At 39.1% G+C, this 25,883-nt stretch overlaps 1 protein-coding gene across 1 annotated transcript; it reads left to right on the top strand.

The window, feature by feature from the left end:
- On the top strand, positions 1 to 22,400 carry LOC121876283 (homeobox protein Nkx-3.1-like). Its single transcript, XM_042381322.1, has 3 exons — positions 1 to 929; positions 18,392 to 18,564; positions 19,379 to 22,400. The coding sequence occupies exons 1-3, from the start codon at positions 191 to 193 to the stop codon at positions 19,565 to 19,567; spliced, it is 1,101 nt and encodes a 366-aa protein (XP_042237256.1). The 5' UTR covers positions 1 to 190; the 3' UTR covers positions 19,568 to 22,400.
- The last annotated feature ends 3,483 nt before the right edge of the window (positions 22,401 to 25,883 follow it).

The following is a 25,883-nucleotide window of genomic DNA, read 5'->3' as shown; positions in this document are numbered from 1 at the left end:
TTCATCGGCCGCGCTGGACTCGAGTGATTACTCTCCGCCTGATGCGATCAGCATCAGTCTGTCGGTGACCAGCGCATAGACAGGAGGCAGTGCTCTCTGTGAGAAACTTTGTGGCGAACCTTGTTGTGAGCGGACCGCTGCCTAGCGTGGTCCTGGAGACGGTGAGCGTGTTCAGTGAGAGGCCGGAGTGATGGAGATCCGGGTGGAGTGTGTGGCCAGGATGGAGGACAGTGACTCGCCCGCGTCTCCCCGGGAGGAGCGGCCGCCCAGCCCATGTGACAGTGAGATCAGTGTCGGGTGTGAGGGCGAGGCGCGTCAGGACCAGCCCTCGCCCATGGACATGACCACCCACGCCGACACTTCCACGGAGGACGAGGAGACAGAGCCACAGTCGCCCTCCACGTCGCGAGGGGCGCCGTCCCCGACACTATCCTCAGGCTCCCTACAGACAGAGTCATTTACCTACCTCTCAGACGATGATTATTTTAGACCACTGAAGAGATTAGCCATGTCGAGCACGTCACCGCCACCTCTCCAGCAGCAGCAGGAGCCCCTCTCCCCACAGCAGGACCCAGAACCCAAGCCCTCCCCGCCCTCACCTGACCCACAGTTGGAAGAGCCACAAGAGCCAGCGCCACTGTTGGGCAGAGGGGAGATGGCAGGAATGGACCAGAAGCAAGCTGCGGGTCTGAGGTCCTTCTCCATCCTCGACATCCTCTCCTACAAACCCTCCCGGCGGAAGTCCTCGGTACCTGTGAAGATCGTGCGGCCCTGGGACACGCGGGAGGAGGGGGCCACCGACCCCCCCGCTAAGTCTGCCGGCCAGAGCGACAAGAAGAGCGGCAGCAACGACAAAGGGAGTGCTCTTGACGCCCTCTTCAAGATGACCAACAAGACACTCGACAACCTCAATAAAGACGAAAAGACTGGTGAGTGACTTACTTTAGCCCAGTACAATACATTGGTTATTATCATTGAGGATAATGTTATTGTTTATGTTGTAGCCGTCAATAAATAGTTGTTTTTAATTTTTAATCATACAAAGTTGTTTACAAAAGGTCTGCAGACCACATACAACGCATACACTACTGCAGGCGCTACTGAAGAACAACACGGATAGACACGTTTGTTAGTATTAGACAAATATCACGCCTTCACCACCCCTTGGTAAACACTACAGTTAGCACAGTTAAGAAAACGAAACCCGTGTTTACATGAGTGAGTCAAATGCAACTAAGAAATACAAGTTTGTTTACATGTCAGGGATGATCACTGAGTATCCACACGACACCATCATGTTTAGAGAAATCTGGTGAGAGTTTATTTACCTTGGAGTGGCATGATATAGAGACAATGTTAGTGTCGCCTCTGGAAGCTCTGACCTCACTGATATTGGGTATTTTGTCAACTCCTTAAAGATCATCCTTAATTATAACTCTGGTGTTTATTATATAATATTACTCGAGATCTTAGTAGATATTTTCTTTTGTTGAGAAACGTATATTGCGTTTAACATTATTATTAGTGGGCCATGAGTGCTCATTTAGGGTTTAATGCTATATTATATTAATAAATATCGAGTGACAACATCTGTCGAATTACTGATATATTATTTCTAGAATTAAATAGGGTGCTGTGTATATATATAATCACCTCGAGAGTTGTTAATGCCACTTCTCCTTCCTGAATCACATATTACAGGAGGAACACTACACTGTTTCGTGTGCCATTATATACTAGCGTGTGAGCCAGCGATAAAAGTCAGCAGCGTCTGCCTACAAGCATAAATACATATAAATCCATTGTATCTGATGATAAAGTGAGGTTGATACTAACATTACTGTGGTAATAAACTGATATTATTTAACACAATAATGGAGGTGTTTATATATACTTCTGCTCCTCGAGAACTTATAAGTGAATTACATTTCCGTATTTTTTTATATTACCATTATTAGTGCGATGTATATTATGACGTCAGTATTTTAGCATCATTATGAATGTCGCTGTTGATAATATTATTTATTATTATAATAATTATAATTTTTAACAGTAGGAATAGCAGTGCTATTAATATTATTATCATTGTTGTTACTAGAAGAATATTACTATTCATAAAAGTGGTAACAAGAGCAATAATATGACTCGAAAAACAGTTATAAGAACATACAAACTACGTTATAAAATAATGAAAATACAATAGTGTAAAATACATGTCAGTATTACCACACGCCGTCGCCCGCAGTAAGGGCTGAGGAAGACCGCGCCAGTACCCGGGTCCTCCTTACTGCCGGTACTTCCCCTTCCTGTGAGTTTATTTCACCTACAGTACACCAACCAACTCACTTGATATAATTATCGAGGTTACTATTGCTGATATTAATATCTATAAATCTATATTATCATTTTCTTTCCAGGTGATAATAATATGTTTTTAATGGGCTAATAACGCGTGTTATTGTTTCTAGTCAAAATTGTTTTTTATTTCTGGTGCTTTTTTTGGGGGGGAGGGGGGGGGGAAGATATTCATCATATCTGTTGAATGTATCTCAATTACTCTTAATTTTGATGGTATTACTGATACTCTGAGGTGCAAGGATTACAAAGATTTACTATCATATAAATGTAATTACTGTAATGATGATAATAGCAGCGAGACTGAGGAGGATATATACATAATAGTAACAATGATCGGTACTGTTGTTATTCCTATTGAAATAGTAACGTTTAATATTTTTACTGCTGCTATGAATATTTATTATTAATACCACTCGTATTATCATTATTATTATTATTACTCTTATTATTATTATTACTCTTATTATTATTATTACTCTTATTATTATTTTAATTATTATTATTATTATTATTATTATTATTATTATTATTATTTTGATTATTATTATTATTATTATTATTATTATTGTTTATTATTTTTATTGCTATTATTTTTTATTATTATTATAATTATCATGATTATTATATTTATTTTAATTGTAAATTATTATAATTATTATTATTTTTTTATTTTGCACACAATAATAATATTTTATAAGCATATACACAAATAAGATACTATATGCTTAACATACAATGCGTCTGTCAACAATTTAAATACACTAACGAGAAATTTCACAGCGAAAGAATACAGCAAAAGACTTCATCCAACTATCTGACTTATGTCCGTCTGTCTGTCTGTACGTGATACCTTTTTGTCGGCGTAAAAACTTAAAAACAAATATAATTGGACTTGAACTGGTGAGATAGGCAGCACATTACCACCAAGACTTACCGTGTGTTTGTATCTCAGCGAATTAAGAAGTATAGAGTGAGTTTGGTCACTGTATACTGTATACATTTCTTACGATAACCGGGATGTACTGTTTCATTATTTATTTATTTTTTGATCTCACACGATAAATTGAGAATGGTAATAGTTATAATATTAATGAAAATACTCTCACTACATATAATAATAATAATAATAATAATAATAATAATAATAATAATAATAATAATATTGACAATAATAATAATAGTAATAATAATAATGATACAAATAATAATAAGAATAATAATAATAATAATAATAATACAAATAATTATAATAATAATAATAATAATAATAATAATAATAATAATAATAATAATAATAAATGTATCAAGAAAGTACAAATAATAAAACTCATCACACCTACACAGTAAATATTTTATAATTTACATCTAGTAACAAACAAAACTTATTGTACTGTATTTTTACTCCTTCAAGACGGGTTCTCATTTGACCGTCATCCTCTCCAGATTCCAGAACCGCTACACCACCAGGCCGTCACGGCACCTTTGACTATGTTAAACTGTGACCCGTCAACTTATTCGTAAATTCCATTAAGTAAATCATCTCACTGAGTCATTGTGTATAATTTGACGCCCTTTTAATTATTCCACTTCATAGAAACTTAAGAAGACGAAGGAATGGTGTTAATGGAGAACAGGGAAAGACAATAATTACTTCTATGTTTCTACCGTGAGGCTCGAACTCGTGAACTCAAGCTTTGAGATGAATTATTCTACCACTAGGGCAAATATACATATATTATTGGCAATTAATTATTTGATACAATTTTCTAAAAAAAAAAAAATAGAATCCAGGATATTTTTTTCCTCTCGGATTAAGGAGCTTATCTCTGGACGTCTTAATTTAACTTGTTTATGATAAAGACAATGTTATACAGACCAACGACCTGCAGGAGTCATTGGTTTTCATCTCCAATTATTTTGACGTCCTACGAATCCTTCTGGTCCAGACGACTGTTCCAAGAAGGCCTTTTTCTCCCTCTACTTCTTCTCTTTTTTAATCACTTTCTTCCTTCTCTCTTCTTATCATTTCTTTATCTCTCCCCTCTCTCCACATCATTCCCTGTCTCTTCTTATCGTTTCCTTTCCTTTCCCCTTGCATCACTTCCTCTTCATTATTATTTCCTTCTCCTCTTTTATCACTTCCTTCCCTCTTAATATTTCCTCCCCTCTCATTACTCCATTCCCTCTCCCCTCTCATCACTTCCACTCCTCTTCCCTCCCTAATTACTTCCATCCCTCTCTCCTCTCATCACTTCCTCTCCTCTCCCCCTCCCATCATTTCCTCCTCTTTCCCCTTTCATTGCTCCCTCCCCTTCCTTCTCTCTCTCTCTCTTTCCATTTTACGTTTTTCTTATAAATTTCCTCTTTTTCCTATTATTTCTTCCATCATTGTTCTGGCTTGTCTTCTCTCTCTCTCTCTCTCTCTCTCTCTCTCTCTCTCTCTCTCTCTCTCTCTCTCTCTCCTTATCTCTACCGTCTGTGCCTTCTACTCTCTCACTTTTCCTCTCTCTATTCTCTCCCTCTCCTCTGTTCTATACCCCATCTCTCTTTCCTTTCCATTCCCCCACTCCCCTCCTCCCCATCACCTCCTCCCCATCACACATCCCTTCACCACATCTTCCCCATACTCCTTCCCTATTGTCACAACTCATCCCATCACCATACCTCCTTCCCATCACTCCCTCCCCATCTCCCCACCTCCCAATCACCACACCTCTCCATCACCCTCCTCCCCATCACACATCCCCTTCACCACATCTTCCCCATCACCACAACTCCTTCCTATTGCCACAACTCCATCCCATCACCATACCTCCTTCCCATCACTCCTCCCCATCACCACACCTCCTCCTCCTCATCACCACACCTCCTCCTCATCACCTCACCCCTTCCTCATTATTTATTCCCCTTCATTCATTATTTACATACATTACACATCTTCCATTACATCTCATCACATTCCCATCACACCATATCACAATAAAAATCCACAATACTTAACCATTATTTCAACATTCCATTTTCCATCATCACACCGTCATTATGTTTTCCTTAAGCGTCACTACTACACACTCCAGTACTTCCTCATTATCATTCTCCCCATTCTCCTATCATTCCTTAAGCACACAAACCACCATTGCGTCCCCATCACCAGCAGGCTCTCCCAACACAACCCATTATTTTCCCCATCATTCCACCACACTAGCAGGTCGCCCCCATTGCCTCCTCATTACTGCTTCCCATCACGCCCCATCAGCAGGTCATCTCGGGGAGGCCTAAGAGGATATGTATCATGTCAGCTGCTGCTGCTAGAGGTGTAGGCTGCTTTAGATGTAGGCTATTGTCGATGTAGGCTGCTGCAGGTGTAGGCTACTGTTCTGTAGGTGTATAGGCTACTGTAGATGTAAACTAATAGAGGTGCAGTCTATAGCAGATATAGTCTGTTGTTGGTGGAGGCTACAATCATTATACTCTATAGAAAATAGCCTTAACTTATGAAGATCCATAAATAGTTTATTTTCGAAATTTTAACCTAACCGAACATTGTCTTGCCATGGAGTCAGTTTGTAAACAATATCTTAACTGAATAGTAAATTTGACCATAGATGAACTAATTGCCATTTAGTTATAACAATAAAAACAAAATGTTATCCACATATAACAAAAACATCGCTTATGTTTGAAGGATTAAATGGGCGAGTGTTTATATAACCAACATCGTCTAGTACAGTATATCATTAGCTATGGCCTCTCTCTCTCTCTCTCTCTCTCTCTCTCTCTCTCTCTCTCTCTCTCTCTCTCTCTCTCTCTCTCTCTCTCTCTCTCTCTCTCTATTTGACTCAATGATTTGTAATATAAGATTGGTATAAGATTACAGCAATCAACATCCAGTAACCTTAATACAACGATAATTAAGCGTATAAGCAGAGAATAATTGACTACCTCTTGTCTATGGAAGAAGCTACTGTTTGTTGATAAAGAAAATAAGAAACAGATAACGCAGTAGGATATGACAGAGGCAAAATACGAACTACTTTATAAATAGACTTAATATATACAGTACCAGTACCTCAGTTGTCGGAGCGAGAAGTCGGGGGTCTCTCGATTCCTATCCAAAGTGGAGGGTTGGGTTTCCTCTTTGTAAACTAACTCTCGTACTCTCAGTGATAAATAAATACAGTCAGATGTGCTTGTCGATGGTAGAGCAACACATAGGCCACTCTGGACTATAGCAGGAAAAGACTTGTTAGTTTATTATATATCATAATTATTTTCCTCATCAACTAAGTAAAGACACAAAAAGTTCTCTCTCTCATAATTTTTATTTGTTGATGGTCTGGTGTGATCACTAGTCTCTGACGAGCTTATAAGGACATCTTCCTTTAAATTAACCTACGCCTATGTACAGTATACAGTATATATTTAGATTCTCCTCGAATAAAGTTTCACGTATTGGGCACTTTTGGTTTTTCAAGATTTCATTTAATTTTTATATAATGGTGTATATATCTCGGGGATTTTAGACTCTCAGTAGAGACTTATTTTCATTTTTACGTCAGTTCAGTTTCCTCTTGTTAAATCAGAAGCAAGTGGCGTTGTTGTCTTCATGTGTGCTTCAGGTCATAATTCGGTTTATATGAAGGTAACAAGATACTTTACATATATATATATATATATAAGATACAGGGAGAAATACATGCTTAGTACAAACAAAGTCATTATAAACACAATTTGGGGAGCGAATTAAATTTACCTTCATATATATAGAGATGGTATTCATGTCTTGTCTGGACGAGTGTCAGGCCTGTGTGTGTGTGTGTGTGTGTGTGTGTGTGCGTGTGTGCGTGTGTGTGTGTGTGTGTGTGTGTGTGTATGATATGATGAAGTTGAAGCTTTGAAGCCAAAGTGTTCCTACTTCCTGCCAGGCTACTTGGTATAAATAAATATCCCTTGAGTTTGTGTCCTACATAACTTTGTTGGCAAATTATACCTCCGAGTTATCAGTAATTGCTGACTGATAAGATAATCTTGGGAAGGTTTCTGCACGAGGATGTACTTGCAGGTCAGTTTATTTCATGAAGTGTCAAGACTAGGGGAGGGGCGGCGTCCAACTGAATTTTTAAAGAATGCTTAAGTCTGACCTAAAAATAATACTTATATTCACTGCAGAAAGAAAGATATAAGTGAGACGTGAAGTGGGGAGCTAAGCAGTACTTTTTTCAACCTGTTTATGATCAGTTGACATGTCACTTTAATTCACATTGTCATATATTATTTAAGCGATGATCGTTATATCCACATCTTCATGACTAACTTAAATAGCGTCTTAAGTAAAACACAGAACAGGACACTTATAATTTGTCAACTTACGTGGAAGTACATACAAGAAAATCATGACGCCTCAACCAATCAGCAACCGATCTGACATCACGTTAAAAATTTATTCGTTGATGACAAAATGGACAGATTTACAGGTAAATTGTACAAAGTGACTCTTATCATTCAATCCCGCTTGTCGAGAACTATAAGTGAATAAAAAAAATAATACCTCGGTGACATGCAAGGACGGTGTAGCTCTGCCCTTTTGGAGATCTTTTTCGGCTAAAATTAATACTATGGAATATTACCGACGCTGTGCCGATTTCCTGAGTTATCTGTACCTTGGCAATTTATATCATCAGACAAGAAACAAACGAATAACGGCATAGAAGATTTACTCAGTCTCTTTGATGCGTCCAGATAAAATTTTAATCAAAATTTATCGTTAAAAAATAAGGTTCTAGCGACATCAATGTGAAGAAGATAATCACTGGGAAATATTATAGGCGTAAATCATTTGGACGTTAGATTATGTTTTTATGGAATTTCTAAAGTAAACATCAGCCTCTGGTGTGTGAAGATATACAGTACAGTACGTCATCTCAAGCCACAATAACTCGCTAGAAACTACCTCCCCATCTACAATATTCCAGGAACAAAAGCAATGCGAAGCAAATATAATTCTCGCGGAAATATCACCCAGCAAAAACAATTTCCCTGGAAATAAAAGTGACATAAAGCGTAGCTAATATCTGGCTATCGTGCAGAATTAGTCGTGACAATGACAGACTCTACTAAACCTCGTAACTAAAGTTCTCTGTAATTTGTAAACTTGTAAATCACATTTCCAGGTAGTGATGTCGTAAACAGGTGTTCCAGGTAGCGGAGGACGGTAGTGCCTCGCTTTATGGAAATGTTCTTGTAAATTGACAATGTTTACACCTGGTCACACGGTGTTGCTATTGAACAGCTCGATATACTGGCTCCTGCACTCTCATTACTCCGTATACCTCGTCTTGGTGTTACTCTTACGGCGCGCGACGTGTAGCCTGGGTGTTATTGCTGCGTCCATTTTCTTCTAGGAACACCGCACATCAACTGTTACAGATTCAGCGCTCCATATTTTTGGTAAAGAACAAGTAATATATATATATATATATATATATATATATATATATATATATATATATATATATATATATATATATATATATATATATATATATATATATACACCTGTGTGTGTGCATGTGTTATTGTGCTTGTTATTGAGTTTTATAATGATCATATTAATTATTTTCGAGTGTTTAGCGGTGTTCTACTTCGCTATATAACTAACTAAAATAGAAACTAATTTCAAAACAATACAATACGATCAAATAAATTGAGGCACAAAATACTACAAAAAACTCCTCATAACGTTAGTGAAGACAATACAGAACACGTCACTGAAGACTGGACGTGTGGCTACTACACGTCGACCTGTGGGGCTCCTGTTGATGATTCCAGTCTACGACACCATACACTCACACGTCTCTCGCTTACTCTCTCTCTTCTTCTGTTCTCCTCTCCCTATTCACTTTATTCAATTTTGTTTGCGCCTTCTCCTCCCCCTCTCCGTCTGGCCTCTCTTTCTCTTCCCTTCTCTTCCTCCTGTATTTATCCTTTATCTTTTCCTCTCCCCTTGATCTCTCACCTCCCCTATGCTCTCCCCTCTTCCTTTCCCCTCCGCGGAGCAGCCCTCCCTCGGCCACCACCCCATCTTTGACGATCACTATAACTTTTAAGTTCTCTCCCCCTGGGACTATCACCTTTCTCCCCTTGTACTTTCACCTCCTTCTCCTCCCTGACCATGATACTTTCCCATCTACCCTTCCACCAATTGCCGTCACCCCCTCCTCCTCCTCCTGTATGACAACGATGCTTTCCCACCTTCCCTTCCACGAATAAACATCACTACCTCATTCCTCCTTAATGCTTTCCCGCCTTCAGTTCCACATATATCTGTCACCCCTTCCTCTTTTTTCACTTCTCTGCCGACGATGTTTTCCTTTCCACAGTTAGCCGCCCCCTTTCCCTCCCGTCTGGACGACCACCAACAAACCAAATCCCCACTACCAGCCATACCATTCCCCCCACACCACCGCCTCTCCCCCACCACCCTTCTCAATCGCCTCTGACCACCCTGCCAGAAAGCTGATCCGTCGACGCCATGAGTGTGATAGTTAAGTCGTTAAAGCGTAGCGGCAATTAGCATAGGTAACCACCCAGGAGTCTCACATGCTTCGGCCCGGCGGACATGCGAAGTGCGGAGGCCGCATTTCCCTTGACTGTGTCCCCCTGTGCGTGTCCAGTGTGTGTCCGGTGGTGGTCTGGGGGACACAGAAATATGTCATCAGCGCAGAACAATCTATCATGTAGTTCGGGCAGTGTGTACAAGAAGCTTATGACAACACGTAAGGAGCTTTTAGATGTGGCACAAAGGGAAGGGAGGGCGACGGAGGTCCTCAGGGGCGTGGAGATTTTTTTATATCGTCTCTTTCGTGATCTGTTGATTGATTCTTTTTTCTCTCTCTCCCTCAACGCTGTGATCGAGTCTGATAACGGGCCTGGCGGAGGTTCCAAGTGATTTTCAATTTTCGACAGGTCAATCACTGAGATCAGAAAATGTAAACTAGAAAAGATTGATACATCTGGACGATCCCACATAGATTACCAGGATATATTACGTAGTGACCGCTATAATATATCGCTATATTATACGTTGGCAGCGTTATTGTGACGGATTCCTTCTGAGAAGGTGGTCGTAGAGCGGCTGATAATGGCAGAAACAACAAGGTGCAGCGACCTTCATCATGCCGGCCACCATACCTACGAGTACGTCTATGAGGGAAGAAAGCCGTCATATATTTGTCCCATGAAGAATGGCTCCCGCCTCTAAGATCAATGACTCGTAATCTTGACAACTTTTAACTCTTTTTACAATTTGTAATACTTGTGATTTGTAATGTCATATAAGATGAAAAACTGCGACTAAGTAGGTGAAAAAATATTAGGTGTAAGTGAAGAAAGAGATAAAACTTAAGGAATTGTCTTGATCTATAGATGATATAATCCAACTGGTTATTTGTTTGCTGACCTGTAATTCAAACATGGAAAAAATATGTAAAAAATTCGAAGTCTCTTTTGCATAACCTATCGTTGTAGAGGCAAGGATAAATATATTATGTATGAGTCTTAAATACTAATGATATAATAGAAATATTAATGATATTAATAGAAATAATGATAATATGATATAAATAATAGAGCAGTAATTCTAGTATTAACGAGAGCACCTCCTCACTATTGAACAATAAACAGCCGTCTTCTGGTCCCACTGACTCGACCATAAAACTTAAGTAACCACAAATGTTCCTGGTGTTGGAAAACAGACGACCTACTACTATAGCGATAATAATAATAATAATGATAATGATGATAATAATAATAATAATAATAATAATAATAATAATAATAATAATAATAATAATAAAAAAAATAATAATAATGATAATAATAATAATAATAATAATAATAATGATAATCTTACAGTGAGACCAATTATCAGTCACATTACTCACCTTAATAGGAGTAGAACTTAATACACGTAGTTATTAGTACAAGAGAGAGTATAATTAATGACTACCGCATTACTTACCTTGTTACCTTGGTCACAGCCATATGTCACTCAACAATTCGAATAGAAACTTATACAAAGTAACTTCACTGAGATAAATTGATTTCACGGTTGATCTTCACATTTTTCACAGACATTCACAAAAATCAAATTCAGTTCTGGCACATGATTTCTACTCACGAATTTCCAGTTAACTAACAAGGTAGAGATTTACTGCCAGTATAAGGTAAATATAACAGTCATCAGCGTCGGATATCATTGTAAAATCTACCAGTTTCCGGTCCTCGTAGTCCACCTCTATAATTCGGCGCTGGCTGTATAATCTAATAAAATTACCTGCCGTGTACTGTACCTGCCTGACGGAACAAACTATTGTGGTGGTTGACACACTTTTGTGATACTGTGCCGCTCTTGTATGGCCACTTTTGTGCAATTTTCGGTATTTATATATATATATATATATATATATATATATATATATATATATATATATATATATATATATATATATATATATTGCTTGGTTATATCAATATATGTTGTGGTTCGCACGACAATATTATATACAAACCGTACAGATAAATAAATAAATATACATGAAAACAATTTGCAGAAGGTAGATGAGAGAGACGTGGCTGTACCAAGAATAAGTCACTTGGGCGTCACCAAAAACAAGTCGTTCTCTATGAGCAATATATTACGTGTGACAGCTGCAAACACGATAATCCTTTTCGGACAATTTAGCAAAGTTAAAGTCAGTTAGACCCCTTTCTCTTTATAGGTTTTCTCTGAAAGCATCTTAGAATGTCACCAAACCTAAGGCGTTTAGTGAGTTTTACTGAGATGGATCAAGATATATAGTGAGTTAGACGGCTAAACGCTACAGGTGAGTCATCGCGGCAGGTGAGGCAGGGCGCAGCTGAGGTAGGCTATACCCCTTCAGCTATCACTGTTCTTAATCTACGACCACTATTCTTTTCTCCAATATTTCCTCTTCTTAATCAACTGATGTCCGTTGTCTTCTGTTCTCACTTAATATCATCTTCTTTGATCTGGACTAATGAACAACACCTTTCCACTCTCAGGTGAATAAATAAATCCTTTCCTGACTTTTCATGTTATCAAAGGACATAATTATTTCATTACCTCGTGCTCTCAGATAACAGTTCTCCGTTGCCCTATCTTCATAAGCAACCTTTACCTATGTTCTTCGTCCATATCTGACTGTTTTCCGTTATGTCAGTACAAGAGATCACTTCGTTTAGTCCTTTATGTTAATTATATATCGGCCACCTGGAGTAAACAATACAACATTACTACATAAACAAAATTAATGATTATATTTAAAATTCTCAAACACCATAAAAGTTACAGATATAAAAAAAAAATAATAATAATTACACTTGACAAACCACAATATGATCAAGTTTCATTGATCGTATGACAGGTTTTAATAATCTGACGTGTGGGAGGATATACTGTAACTTTGGTGATATGTTTTGCCACAGTAACCATGGGGATAACTTCTGAATTTAGGTAGTTGTTTCTCGTGCGATTTAATAATGGGCTGGAGTGTGTGTCAGATATGACATTTAAAGCGTTTGATCTTTTACTAATAAGTCTATTAGTATCACAGAGCGAAGGCCCCCCTCTCTCTCTCTTTCTCTCATGGCGACTATACAAGGGGTCGGGTGTTTGGTTATACGTAGCGGTACCAAGAGGATAAGGCATTGTAGGATCTTATGACTACCTTCACGTTGGCTAGATTACGTCGGCTACTTACAGGGAGTCTATGACGCTAAGGTAAATGGAAGCGACAGATCGTCAACGCTGTGATTCATTTCGAGTTATGTACAAGGAATTCTGCTAACCCAAGCGAGAATTAATCCTATTGAGTGTGCCTATAACAGAGACTAGTCATTTTACTTTGCCTATGAGGGTGTAATAGACAGTGCACTGGTATAGGGGAATATGAACGTTAGTGGGTGTGGCAGTTAATAATGTACAGGTGTGTTGGGCTTAGCTATAGTTCTTTCTGTCTCTTTGATTGACGACCACTGAGGCTTCTTGAGTGAGTGTGTGTGTGTGTGTTTTGTAAGGAAAGGCGTGATGTGGAAAGAACCAAGTGGTTATGGTATGGATAGTGTAAAATGGACAAGGTGTGGATAGAGGTTAGGGGTAGGAAGGCTAACATGTGGGTGGCGGTGAGCTTTTATGTGGTGGTTGGTAGTGTGGGCGTGGCGTAGGTAGGGGGCGGAGTAGGCGTGGCATGCGTGTGAAGAACGGACGGGCGAATAGACTGTCCCCACGGGCGTGTCATTGACTCACATGCAATTCGGCAGTTAGGGCAATGACAAGCTGGGATAATTACACGTCCAGGCTGCGCCACCCACCCCAATGGCGCCCACAACATTACGTGACCCGGCGACCATTCTCCTCCCCACCTTCTATATCGCTTTTCATTCACCCCGTGATAGAAATCCCATTTACGGAACAACAATATATTAATGAGTTTTATGAAGGCATAAGTTTTTTATCAGGTAATGAATATAATAGTTGCTGTATATGTATGTGTGTGTGTGTGTGTGTGTGTGTGTTTACTATATATGTATTATTTACCTTTCTCGGAGAAGGAATGGGGTAGGGAAGGGAGTAAGGAGGGGGGTAGGAAACGGGGTAGGGAGGGAGGGAGGGTAAAGAGGATTGTGTCACGAAAACAAACATGGTTGAGACCTGACATGACAGCTGGGCATAACGAGGTGACGAAAGAGTTATGGACGTCCGGTTTGTCACTTCGCTCTCTGAAGTGTCAAGTCATCACCGGGATATCATGTCACAGGGGAAAGTCTCATGTCATGTCACCGGTGGATTTTCATGTCAAGGCTGGTCAGGATTTTCACGCTGCGGCCGGATTATCATGTCACAGCAGGATTTTTATGTCGGGGTGTCATGTCATTGTTACCCCGAGTTTTCATGTTACAGTCCGACACTCACGCTCGCACCAAGCCATCTTTGGTCTGTCATGTCACCATTAAACTCATATCATCTCTACCATGACGTGTTCTCGTTCAACCAAGAGAGACAACATGTCTTTGATATTTTAGAATTAAGTAGCTAGTTATTGGATGGGTTCAGCGAATTTCAAGAAGGAGTTATTGTCGTCACTACCATCACCACCGTCACTCATATCACCACCGTTACCGATGTCACCACCGTCACCCATGTCACCACCGTCACCTATGTCACCACCGTCACTTATGTCACCACCGTCACTTATGTCACCACCGTCACCCATTTCACCACCGTCACCCATGTCACCACCGTTACCGATGTCACCACCGTCACTCATTTCACCACCATCACCCATGTCACCACCGTCACCCATGTCACCACCATCACCCATGTCACCACCGTTACCTAAGTCACCACAATCACCCATATCACCACTTTCACAATCTGGTAACACCTTCACCACTATCAAGCTGCATAGAGAGAGAGAGAGAGAGAGAGATCCATCTCTTTAATATTACCATAGTGTGTTTCGTGTCACCCTCAGGTCAGGAAAAACTTAGAGGGTAGCGATATTTTGAAGCGTCGGTATAGTGTGGTGATGCAAAGTCAGGTAGGGAGGTGCGGCGTCGGTGGTAGGGAGGTGCGGCGTCGGTGTTACGGCGTCGGTGGTAGGGAGGTACGGCGTCGGTGGTAGGGAGGTACGGCGTCGGTGGTAGGGAGGTACGGCGTCGGTGGTAGGGAGGTACGGCGTCGGTGGTAGGGAGGTGCGGCGTCGGTGGTAGGGAGGTGCGGCGTCCCTTTCACCGTTTCATTACCAGTTTTGCCAGACGAATTTCATTTAATTTTCTTTTCCATGTCATATTTGTTTTCCTATCTCTAATTTTAGTTCGTTTATCTCTCTTTTCTTTCGTATTTATTTTATCTAATTGATTTTATTTTTCTGTTTTTTACTCTTTTATTCATTTACCTCAGTCACTCTTTTTTTATTTTTTTTCTATTTCTTTATCTATTTTTTTAATATTTCTTTCATTATCTTTTTTATTGTCTTTCCGTCATTTATTGCCTCTTTTATTACAATCCACCAACACGAGAAAATTACCACCAATGAAAATGAACTTCACAATCACCTCCCCCATATACGGACCCACAATCACCTCCCCCATATACGGACCCACAATCACCTGCCCCATATACGGACCCACAATCACCTTCCCCATATACGGACCCACACTCTCCTCCCCTCCCTCCTATACGAACCACCTCATCCCACACACACACACACACACACACACACACACACACACACACACAGAAATACTTTGTTCTGTTACATATATTTTCTTTATGAGTTACAATAATTTTGTTTCTTTGTCGTCGTCTCGGTTATGTTATCATCTATCTTTCTTAATCTGTTTATTCTTTTCTGACGTTATATTTCATGTTGTTTCTGTTCTCTCTCTCTCTCTCTCTCTCTCTCTCTCTCTCTCTCTCTCTCTCTCTCTCTCTCTCTCCTATTACAGTCTACTTAATTATCTCATCAATTATCTTTCCTAACCTCTATAACCCTCTCATTTTCATCGCAATTCTTCTCCTTTTCTCTTCTCCTCCCTTATCAACCTGCCACCTTCCTAATTACTCTTCGGAGGGAGAGGGAGGGAGGGAGAGAGGGAGGGAGGGAGAGAGGGAGGATAAATGCCAAGAATCAATAAGACTTCTTGTATGCGACAATGCATAATTAATAATGATAGTCGGAGGGAGGGAGGCAGGGAGAGAGAGAGAGAAGGAGGGAGGGACTGGACAGCGGGGAAAGGGAGTGTGAAAGACGGGAGGAAGGGAGAGTAGGTAGGTAAGAGTTTGGAGGAACGGGAATCTTTGAGTGGAAAGAAAAATCCGGAAGTGCGGGAAAGGAAGGAGGAGAAATTGGAATTGAAAGGTAGGGAAGAGTAGAAGAGTTAACTTTAGAGGGACTGTGTGAGAGAGAGAGGGAGGAAAGGGCGTCTGAAGGGAAGGCAGGAGAGAGAGAGAGAGAGGAGGAACGGAAGGGAAGGGAAGGGAAGGGAAGGGCGTCCATCCATCCATCGGCTACAGAAACGTCAATAAACACTTACGTTTATAATCATACTTTTCGGACAAGTTTCAATTAGTATCGACGGAGTTTGTGTCTGATCGCCGCTAATGGGCACCCACGGCTGATTTAATGACCACATTTATTATAATTACCCAGAAGCCATTACACTTAGTTATTCAATAAATTTTTATGATACATTTGGCTACAGCGTATAAAGACTGCAAACCTATTACCCAGATGTGTACACAGATGGCAATAATACCCAGAATGATGATAAGAATGATAAATAATAATGCTGTTATTTTTATTATTATTATTATTATTATTATTATTATTATTATTATTATCATTATCATTATCATTATTATTATTTGTAGTAGTAGTAGTAGCAGTAGTATCATTATTAACATATTACCGTAACATAATAAGAGTAGCAACAATATTAATGGTACCGTAAATAACAGGTAAACAAATTAATGACTGTAGCCATTTTTTACCCGGGTGTGTTTGACAGACAGACGCTACATGACATCGTAATCCCAGCGTCCGACACTTCATGGATGACAATCACAATCCTGGTGACTGACACTTTGAGACTGAGGCATCCTAGTCCCGGCGTTTGACACTTCGAGACTGACACATCATAGTCCTGGCGTTTGACACTACATGACAACACAACCCCAGCGTCTGACAAATTATGACCAACACAACAACCTGGAAACTACCAAATTCTTAAGTGAAGAATACCTCAGACAGTAATACACAGGTGGGTATCGCTCGTTTAAACTACAGTAATCTGACACCGAGGAAGTGTGTCACGGAAGGGCGGGCGGATAAAACATTAACTTCCGTATATTCGGTCACCCTGGTGATAAGGACGCATAGCAGTCGAGTTTGGAACACATTTTTGTGAGACATTTCAGTGTATGATATTATATTCCTCTAACTTGACAATAATTTAAGTTTATTCGCTGATACAACCTTACGACACTTCAAGACAGTTTATCACCAAATGGTACCGGCACACGTGACTCAAGCGGTGGTGTGAGCTGACTACATAACACACCACTTCATTACAGTATCATCACGATGTATTATATTACGATTCACTCAGTGCTTTAGGCTTATAACACAACAGCTCACAGTTCTGTAATCTTGTGGTGCATGAACTTGCTTCACTACTCTGTGCTTAAGATGCTGTACACGATATCAGTGACATGGCCTCATGATCGAACCAGCCACACTGACGCTGATGAATGACAGCACATCATTCCTCTGCTCTACTGAACGTGCTGTATGATATAACGTTTCTACGTTCTACAATTCCTCACGATAATGGTGTAAAGAAGCAACATAACATATACGTAATACAAGAAGTATATATGATGTTGAAATAAGGATATATGTTTATATATACAGCATATATATTTTTTTAATCACAACTAAAGACTGTAGAGGGGAGGTGTAAGGAAGTCCTCTCGTCGATAGATTGTAGTTTAATATAGGCATAAGAACCTTTCATTGTCGTAACACCTCAGCGCTGGTTGTACAGAATATACGAATGTTTAGCATCATCCCACAACATCAAAATGTACATCAAACTTTGTCTTGTGACTCTTGTTGTTAAGACACGGTACAAGGATATCAACAACAAAAAACTCTTCGGCGATGTGGTCGGCTTACGAAGTTTTTATCATGTGTCAAACATCATCGTTACCAAAGCATTAATTTCCACACACACAAAAAAAAATAGAGTTGGGGGGCGGGATAAGACTTGAACTGGCACCAGTCACATGGTATAAAAACCTGACTGTATTTTCTCTTGTGGCTTTTAATCAGAATTATCTTGGTACAGGTGGCTGGTGAAGAAGAGTCAGCAATACTATTACTTTGTCGTAGCTTAACTCCCATTCTATTAACTTTCTATACAGCCAATATTTTCTTTTCTCCAACAGATGCCGTCAACCTCTTCAACAGTCGACAGCCGCCCAAGAAGAAGCGGAAGAGCAGGACGGCCTTCACCAACCACCAGATCTTCGAGTTAGAGAAGCGCTTCCTCTACCAGAAGTACCTCTCCCCCGCCGACAGAGACGAACTTGCACAGACGTTAGGCCTCAGTAACGCGCAGGTGAGTGTTGTGTGCAACTTTTGAGTGTTGGAAAAAAATGGTGACGCTTCTGTAGAGTATGTAGGAAAACTTCTGAAGTGAAATAATTTTGGGGTAAATTTGCGCTTTGTAGATAGCTTACAGATTCCGCGTGACTATTAGATTCATTATAGGGAGTGATTATGAAAGATTAATATGTTAGAAATGAAAGTAAGATTATGAGTGCCTAGTAGGGTTGCTAGTGTCTACAGGAGAACAAAAGGAAATATTTATACCGTGAATATAGTTGTGAGATATTTGACGTCTTGTGTGTATTAACAGCCACTGACAGGACCAAATGTAATCTACAGCACAAATATTTCCTTAATTTCGGGAATGTGAGGCTTGCAGCTATCTCTTTCAGGAGTCTCCAACCAGACACTAATACTCGAGCGGCATTTTCTGCACGTGTGCCTAGAGATTGAGTAGAATATTTTCTTGTAAATCTTTCAATACTTTCGATACCAAGAAGCACGGGTTCAGCACGGGTGGTAGGTAATATTATGATGGGCTGAAACAAACTCGAGGCATAATAAACTAATACTTATTTTGTTTAAAAACATTCTGGTCTTTAATAGTATGATCCCTGGTCTCTTTTTCAATGATCAGAAGTTTTCCAAGAAATATTTTATTGGTATCGACTGAAACCAACTGATTTTGAAATTCCATTTAAATATATTTCTCACAAATATGATGAAGACAATAAACAAATTCACTAAACATTCTTAATTTTTCTCAAGTCTTCGGACACCCAATATTCAACACACTCTTCTCAACTGATCATCTCTTCCCGCAGGTGATTACGTGGTTCCAGAACCGACGAGCGAAGCTGAAGCGGGACATGGAGGAGCTGAAGAGGGACGTGGAATGCACCAAGGTGATCGCTACCAATAAAACGCTGCTGGAGGCCTCCGTCAACGTGGCAGCGCTCCTGAAGGTGAAGGAACTGCCCAGGATACCCATGACCTCGCTCTCCCAGCACTAGTGTCACGCCTTCACCTGCTTATGGCCCTTACACAGGTGAAGGAATGTTGGCAGCAACGCCTGCCTGCCTGCCTCTTACGACACGCTGAGATGAAAAGTTGATACGATCATCTGCATGTCGTGTCCTGTCCGAGGAATGTCAGATGAGAGGCTGCAGAGGAAGTTTGCCTCTCATTTCCTGTCCGAGGAAGATCAGATAGGAGGTTGATAGAGGCGTCTGCCTGTAGTGTCTTATTTTAAGACACTGTAAGGGAGGTCTGAGATATTAATATTCAGACCATATGATATTGAAGGGACGATTGCTTACCAAGTCCCTTCCTTAAAAACGAATATGAGAAACTTTGTGAGGGTAGCACTCATTATCTCCCGTCCAGTGACAGTGAGGTCTCGAGACCAGTGAACAGTGAGGGGGGATAAAGGAAGTGTAACGATCATCAGTGTGAATTTCGTCCCTGTTTATAAAGTTTTCAAAGTGGCTCAAATGCCCGCTTAAATTATAGTACTTATTCTCTTATCACCCCTGACCCATCATTCTCATTTTCAAAAAAACTTTGATCATCTGATGATCATCATCATAACTACTATCATCAGTCAAGAACTCATCGTCACTATCAACATCACCATCATCACCATCATCAGCGCCCAACACCAGGGACAGCAGCTGCTCCACCGTGTGTTTCCTCCAGGCACAAAAAACATGACGCCGAGAGCAGTAAATAGTGTGGAACAATGACAGTGAAGCAGCAGCTTGAAAATACTCAGTAGTGAAGGTGTATTTATCTCCTCTCAGTTGTGCTCTGTTACATAAGAGACTCAGTCGGAGGAGGAGTTAAATCAGCGTAATAATCGTCTTCACAGTTATTGTTATTAACATAAGCTTCAGATGACGAGAAAAAAAACACGGGAAAAATCACAGCACCGCTAACAGTAAAACCGCTAAGATAATGAAGGACTAATAGTTGTTATTGGATGTAGACGATACAAGATGGCGACGGAGACTGTAAACATTGACGTGATTTATCATTGCATTATAATCGCTTAAAATGGTTCTATGATTTTGGTTGCAGTATAACTTTGCCTTGTAATGATTCAACTGTTCTATAGTCCAGAAATTCCTTTGTAATAAAATTAATAACTTTTTCTGATAAATTTTGGTATGTTGTCCACAGTGAATCATTCATATTTTCTTTAGTAGTTGTAAACAACGTAAATCTTCGATAGACATAACTTCAGCTCAGTGTATTAAACTCTTATGTAAATCGACAACTGTGACAACATAGACGATATCGTAAGCCGGCTTATATAACCAGTATTGTTTCTTACTTAACTAACGTTAAAACCAAACACAGTGCAACATGATCCTAACAAGTAGTAATGATCACCAAAAATGTTACTTTCAAATTTTTTAGAACAAATAAACATTTATGTTTAATGTCTTTAAGAAATAAGAGAAATAAAATAAAAAGAAAACTCGAACTATAGGTGATTTTAACAGTGAAATGGAAAATATTTGTAGAGAAGAAGAAAAAGAAAACAATGACGGAGATATCTTCTGCCGGCACTTGGTGAGAGACAGGACAAGCAATAGGCAGACTCAATACAAATTCTAATGCCAACATAATTTAGTCTGACGAAATCCACGGGCAGCAGTCCTCTCGCAGGTTAGAAATCTAGGGAGCAGCTGCCACCAGTCATCCTTCTTTGGGCAGCTCTTCAAGGCATCATTCACGGTGTTCCTGCGTCGGTACTTTCGACTCAGTAGTATTTCCTCTGCGGGAGTGTTCCGTTTGTGCAACACATTACTTTTGTATCAGTATTCTTTCTGCAGCGAAACTTCTCCTGCCGCAGTGCTCCTTCTGCTTTAGTAGTGCCGCTCCCTGCAGTGGTATCACCTTCTGCAGCTGTACTTATTGCGCAACAGAACATCTTCTACAGTATCGTATCATATCATCTTCATCAGTACCACTTCTGCAATAGTACAGTATTTCTCAGCGGGAGTACTCTCGTGTAGCAGTACCTCACCCCATCATCACAGTAACTCTGCAGGAGACTCCCCCCCTCCCTTCTCCCCCCCAAACATATGTTTATAATTCATCCTGTTCTGTACATAGTGACCTACCAGGAGTCCGGTGTTTATATTCGTGCAGTGATATCTCTGTGTAACTTTATATAATGACTGTGTAATATACATTATACATATATATACATTAGTTTAGACTTCTGAATATTGAAAAACAGGAAAAAATGTTATTTAATGGATTGTGTCCCAGTCGTTAGATTATTAAAGAAAGCTCGAACGCTTCAGTTACAGTGATTGTTATTGTCTCTGTGAGGCAGGCTATTGGTTTCGTTCTTTGTGACGTCACACTGTATCTGAACGCTGATTGGCTACTGAAGTATTATTTCAGGGAATATGCAAACATTTCAGGCAAAAATAATTCATGAAAATGATGTAATGGAATTTATAAAATAGATATACAAAAATTAATGAACTCGTTTTGAAATACAGTCACTTACCATGACCACTCGTGTGTTTGAGTGACTAAAGGAGTAAGTTATTCTTTATATCATAATTATGTCAGTCTTTCAGGCCTCAGATGCCGTGCTGTTCAATACATCATTTATACAAGATTATTAAACCTACTTAAATCGCATGGTATAGCCTATAAATCTCTGTTATAGGCGGCCATGTATGGATCTCAGATTTTTCTTAAAGTGTTTTAAGTGTTGGCTTTAATGTACAAATTGTAAAGGTGTTTTTTAAAGCACAAATTGTTGTAAATATTGTATGTTATGTGAATATGTGTAATTTAATGTAGAAAATAAAATCTCTAGACCCGACTAAATGTTTCACTAATTATATTTAAATATTACATGACAAAGAAATATACAGTATAATTATACATACGGAATTTTCTATCAACAGTCCTCAGTACTCGACCACAAGGGAGGAATCATATGGTTGAAACTTTCGTGAGAAATTACTTTAAATATTTATTATTCATCTCAACAACATGAGCAAGACAAAAAGAATCAACACACACACAGACACAGACACACACACTGCTTGGATAATTATGACATATGCACATCTACTGTACTTCTTTTCATGAGTTACAATAGTTACGTCACCGTGTTTCCGTCACTCTCCGGCGTGAGTGGCTTTGTGTTCCTCCACTGGAACTCCACCGACCTATACTGTCAGTTTGGTTACTGATTCAACCTATATTTCTGGAACTATTTTACTCTTCTCCTCTAGCCTTACCTAACACTCATATACCATTACTTACCTGTCTTATATCCCGGGTCACACCTGTCCAAACCGTCACATAAGACTGACAAAGGGACCTCCTCACAAATTAACTAAAGTATCAAAATATCAAACATGGATAAAGTATATAATTGTATAGTTTAAGGTTCAGCCAAGATCACCGAGAGTATAAAATTATGTAAGTTAGTGAACTGCATACTGAAGTTGATGTCAACGGCTCGACTCATTGTTTCACGTGCTGAGATTATACCGTGCTCAAAATATTCTGGCGTGCGCAATTCGATCAAAATCTTAACCAAATCTAACTAGACCTAACCGAAATTGACCAAACCAAACCTACTTTTTTTAATCCGATTTTTTTGTTTTTTTTTATTCCGAGGAGTAATCTTCAAGCTCGGTACAATCTCAGCACGCCAAACCCGTACCGATGACCTATAATATAACCTAAATTTACATAACTTAATATGACTAAACGAATTTTTGTTTTCTTTATTTTCATTCTCAATATCTCACGAGAAATCAAGTCTGTATCCCCGCCCACGAGCGCTGCGAGCATCAGAGGAGCCTTGACGCGGCTCCTCCACCAGCGGCCGACGCCCTCATTAGGAAATTATACCGTATACTGTACTGGTTTATTTCGTTAATGAGATGATGATGTCTGTTAATTGATCTAGTTTATCGTAATATATACTTTAATTTAATTGTTAAAATATCCTCAGAGATTAAGAACAAGTAAAGATTTTAATACAATTTCATCTTTTCTCCCCTCACCATCTATAGATACGGGTCATCGTCAATAGCCACTACCTGCCGTAAAGAAGTACAGATACATCTTTTTATTTTAAGAATATTTGTTAACACTCCGAAAAAAATGGACAGTCGAATAGTTAGAAAGATTAATGAGATGTATAAGATGTTTGAAGTTCCGCCTCAGTGGACTTTACAGCAATAAATAAGAGTAAATGATCGAAATCCATGGAGTTGAGACATGAGCGAGTTTCTTTTGTTATTTTTGTTATACACGGTTTCGTTACGTTTTTCAGATATGATCAAGTACTGTACTATGCAGGGGACAGACTTGGCTATAAAGACGCTTAGAAATGACAATGGATTCCTGTATTACTTGAGACTGGTGGAAATAGTGAAGGATGAGTATCACGGCTATTGACTAGTTGGAGTAATTCACTTTATTTATTAAAGGACTGGACCTCAATGTTTGGATGACTCAATCACATTCAAAAGCAACATACACATTTTTCTTTCAAGGGTATTATGTAACTAATACAAGCTACCAGTGTTGCCTTCTAGAAGTAAAAATAAAAAGTGTCTATATGGAAAATATGGTTCAGAATTCTCTAACTGGCCCAATAAATAAGGAGAAGTGCATGATAGGAGTAACACCTACGGAGAGCAAAATAAATGAATGCTTGATTCTTAAATAAAGAACAAGACGCAAGAGTGAAGGCAAATGGACTGAAATATAAGTAGGTAAGTTAAGTTAGAAGATAAAAGATCATTAAAGTAAGGAAATTTAAGACTGAATTCCACAACCGAACAAGAGAACAAATAAGACAAGAGTTGACGAAACGAGGAACCTTGGAGGCGGTAAGCGAGCTGATGGGAAAAACGCGGTGTTAGTCTAGCAGTGCACTGATATACAGTAGACTAATTTAATGAAAAATATTATAAACTAGAGAGATGTATCTCTTGCATCTTAGATGATGATGAGTACTGTATTTGCTAACCCAGAACGCGCTTAAAGACCTTAATTGTTAAAGTAGAACATCTTCAATTGGGACATGAATTACCCCAACTATTGACCTTCTGCGCCTACAGCTATATTCTATGGTCAATATTATAAAACTTATTAAACTGTACACAGATAACCCAAGAGTTCACTTAAACACAATCAGTTATTTAATTATCCTACGACTTGAGAGGTGTCAGGGTACCACTACCGCGGGACACCTCCAACACGGGTCCTTCAATGCGAGACTAAACAACAAACTCAGAAAGACTCACAGCATAACTGTTTTTTTTTTTTCGTATTGAAGTATTCATCTTTGCATCACTGTTGGCGTTTTTACAAGACTCTTCTCCTTTCCTTATATCAGTGGCCTCATACAGCTACATTGGACGTTGCTGTTATTATTATTATCATTATTATTATTTTTATCATTATTATTATTGTCATTATTATTATTATAGTTATTGATATTATTATTGTTGTTGATGAGGATGGTGGTAGTCAGATAAGAGTATTAGTTCCATCATATTATTAACGATGATGCTAATTATCAATATATATGATCTCTACAAGACTATATTCACGATAAGAATTGTTTTAGTTCTTTATATTATTAATGTCGTTATTAAGGATGTTAAAATATTAATTATTAATAATAATATTACTTATGCCATCACTTTCCCTTTCTTCAATATTAATAAATTATTATCATTATTATTAATTGATAAATTGTACGAGATTTTCCCGTCCTTGCCCCAACACCTTTTCTGTAATTAACACATCGCTGGGACGGAACAGCTGCGACTATTTAAACAAAGAATATATTATGGGCACTAATTACAAGTTTACGGCCCTGTACGGTCTCATGTAAGCTGTAGTAACGACATGGTAAGACAGATGTTTCCTGGGACATGAGAACACCTGCTTCGGTACATCTGTGAAGGTCCTGGTGTTGATAGTGGTGAACAGGACACGTGTATGGAAAGACCCCTCCCCCTCCCCCTCCCCCTCCCCCAACCTCCCTCTCTCCACCCATCACCATCAGTACAGGGTGTCTGAGAGGCCGTGTAGCAGGCCCCCAAATATGAATGAATATTAAATTTACTCTTTCCTGTTGTCTAATGTGTATTTGTATGCCATCTTTCTTGATTTATTTCAAATCCTTCACCTAAAAAAAAATGTATATATTAATATTCCTATGATGTGCAACTTATGTAGTATATAGTGATGGGTTAACTGCTGCTCTGTTATTTACGTTCCGATAATAATAATAATAATAATAATAATAATAATAATAAT

The sequence above is a fragment of the Homarus americanus genome, unplaced genomic scaffold, assembly GCF_018991925.1.
Source record: "Homarus americanus isolate GMGI-L3 unplaced genomic scaffold, GMGI_Hamer_2.0 scaffold34921, whole genome shotgun sequence".
Classification (NCBI taxonomy): Eukaryota; Metazoa; Arthropoda; class Malacostraca; order Decapoda; family Nephropidae; genus Homarus; species Homarus americanus.
Note: the sequence above shows the minus strand (reverse complement) of the source record. Positions and strands in the feature narration are given on the sequence as shown.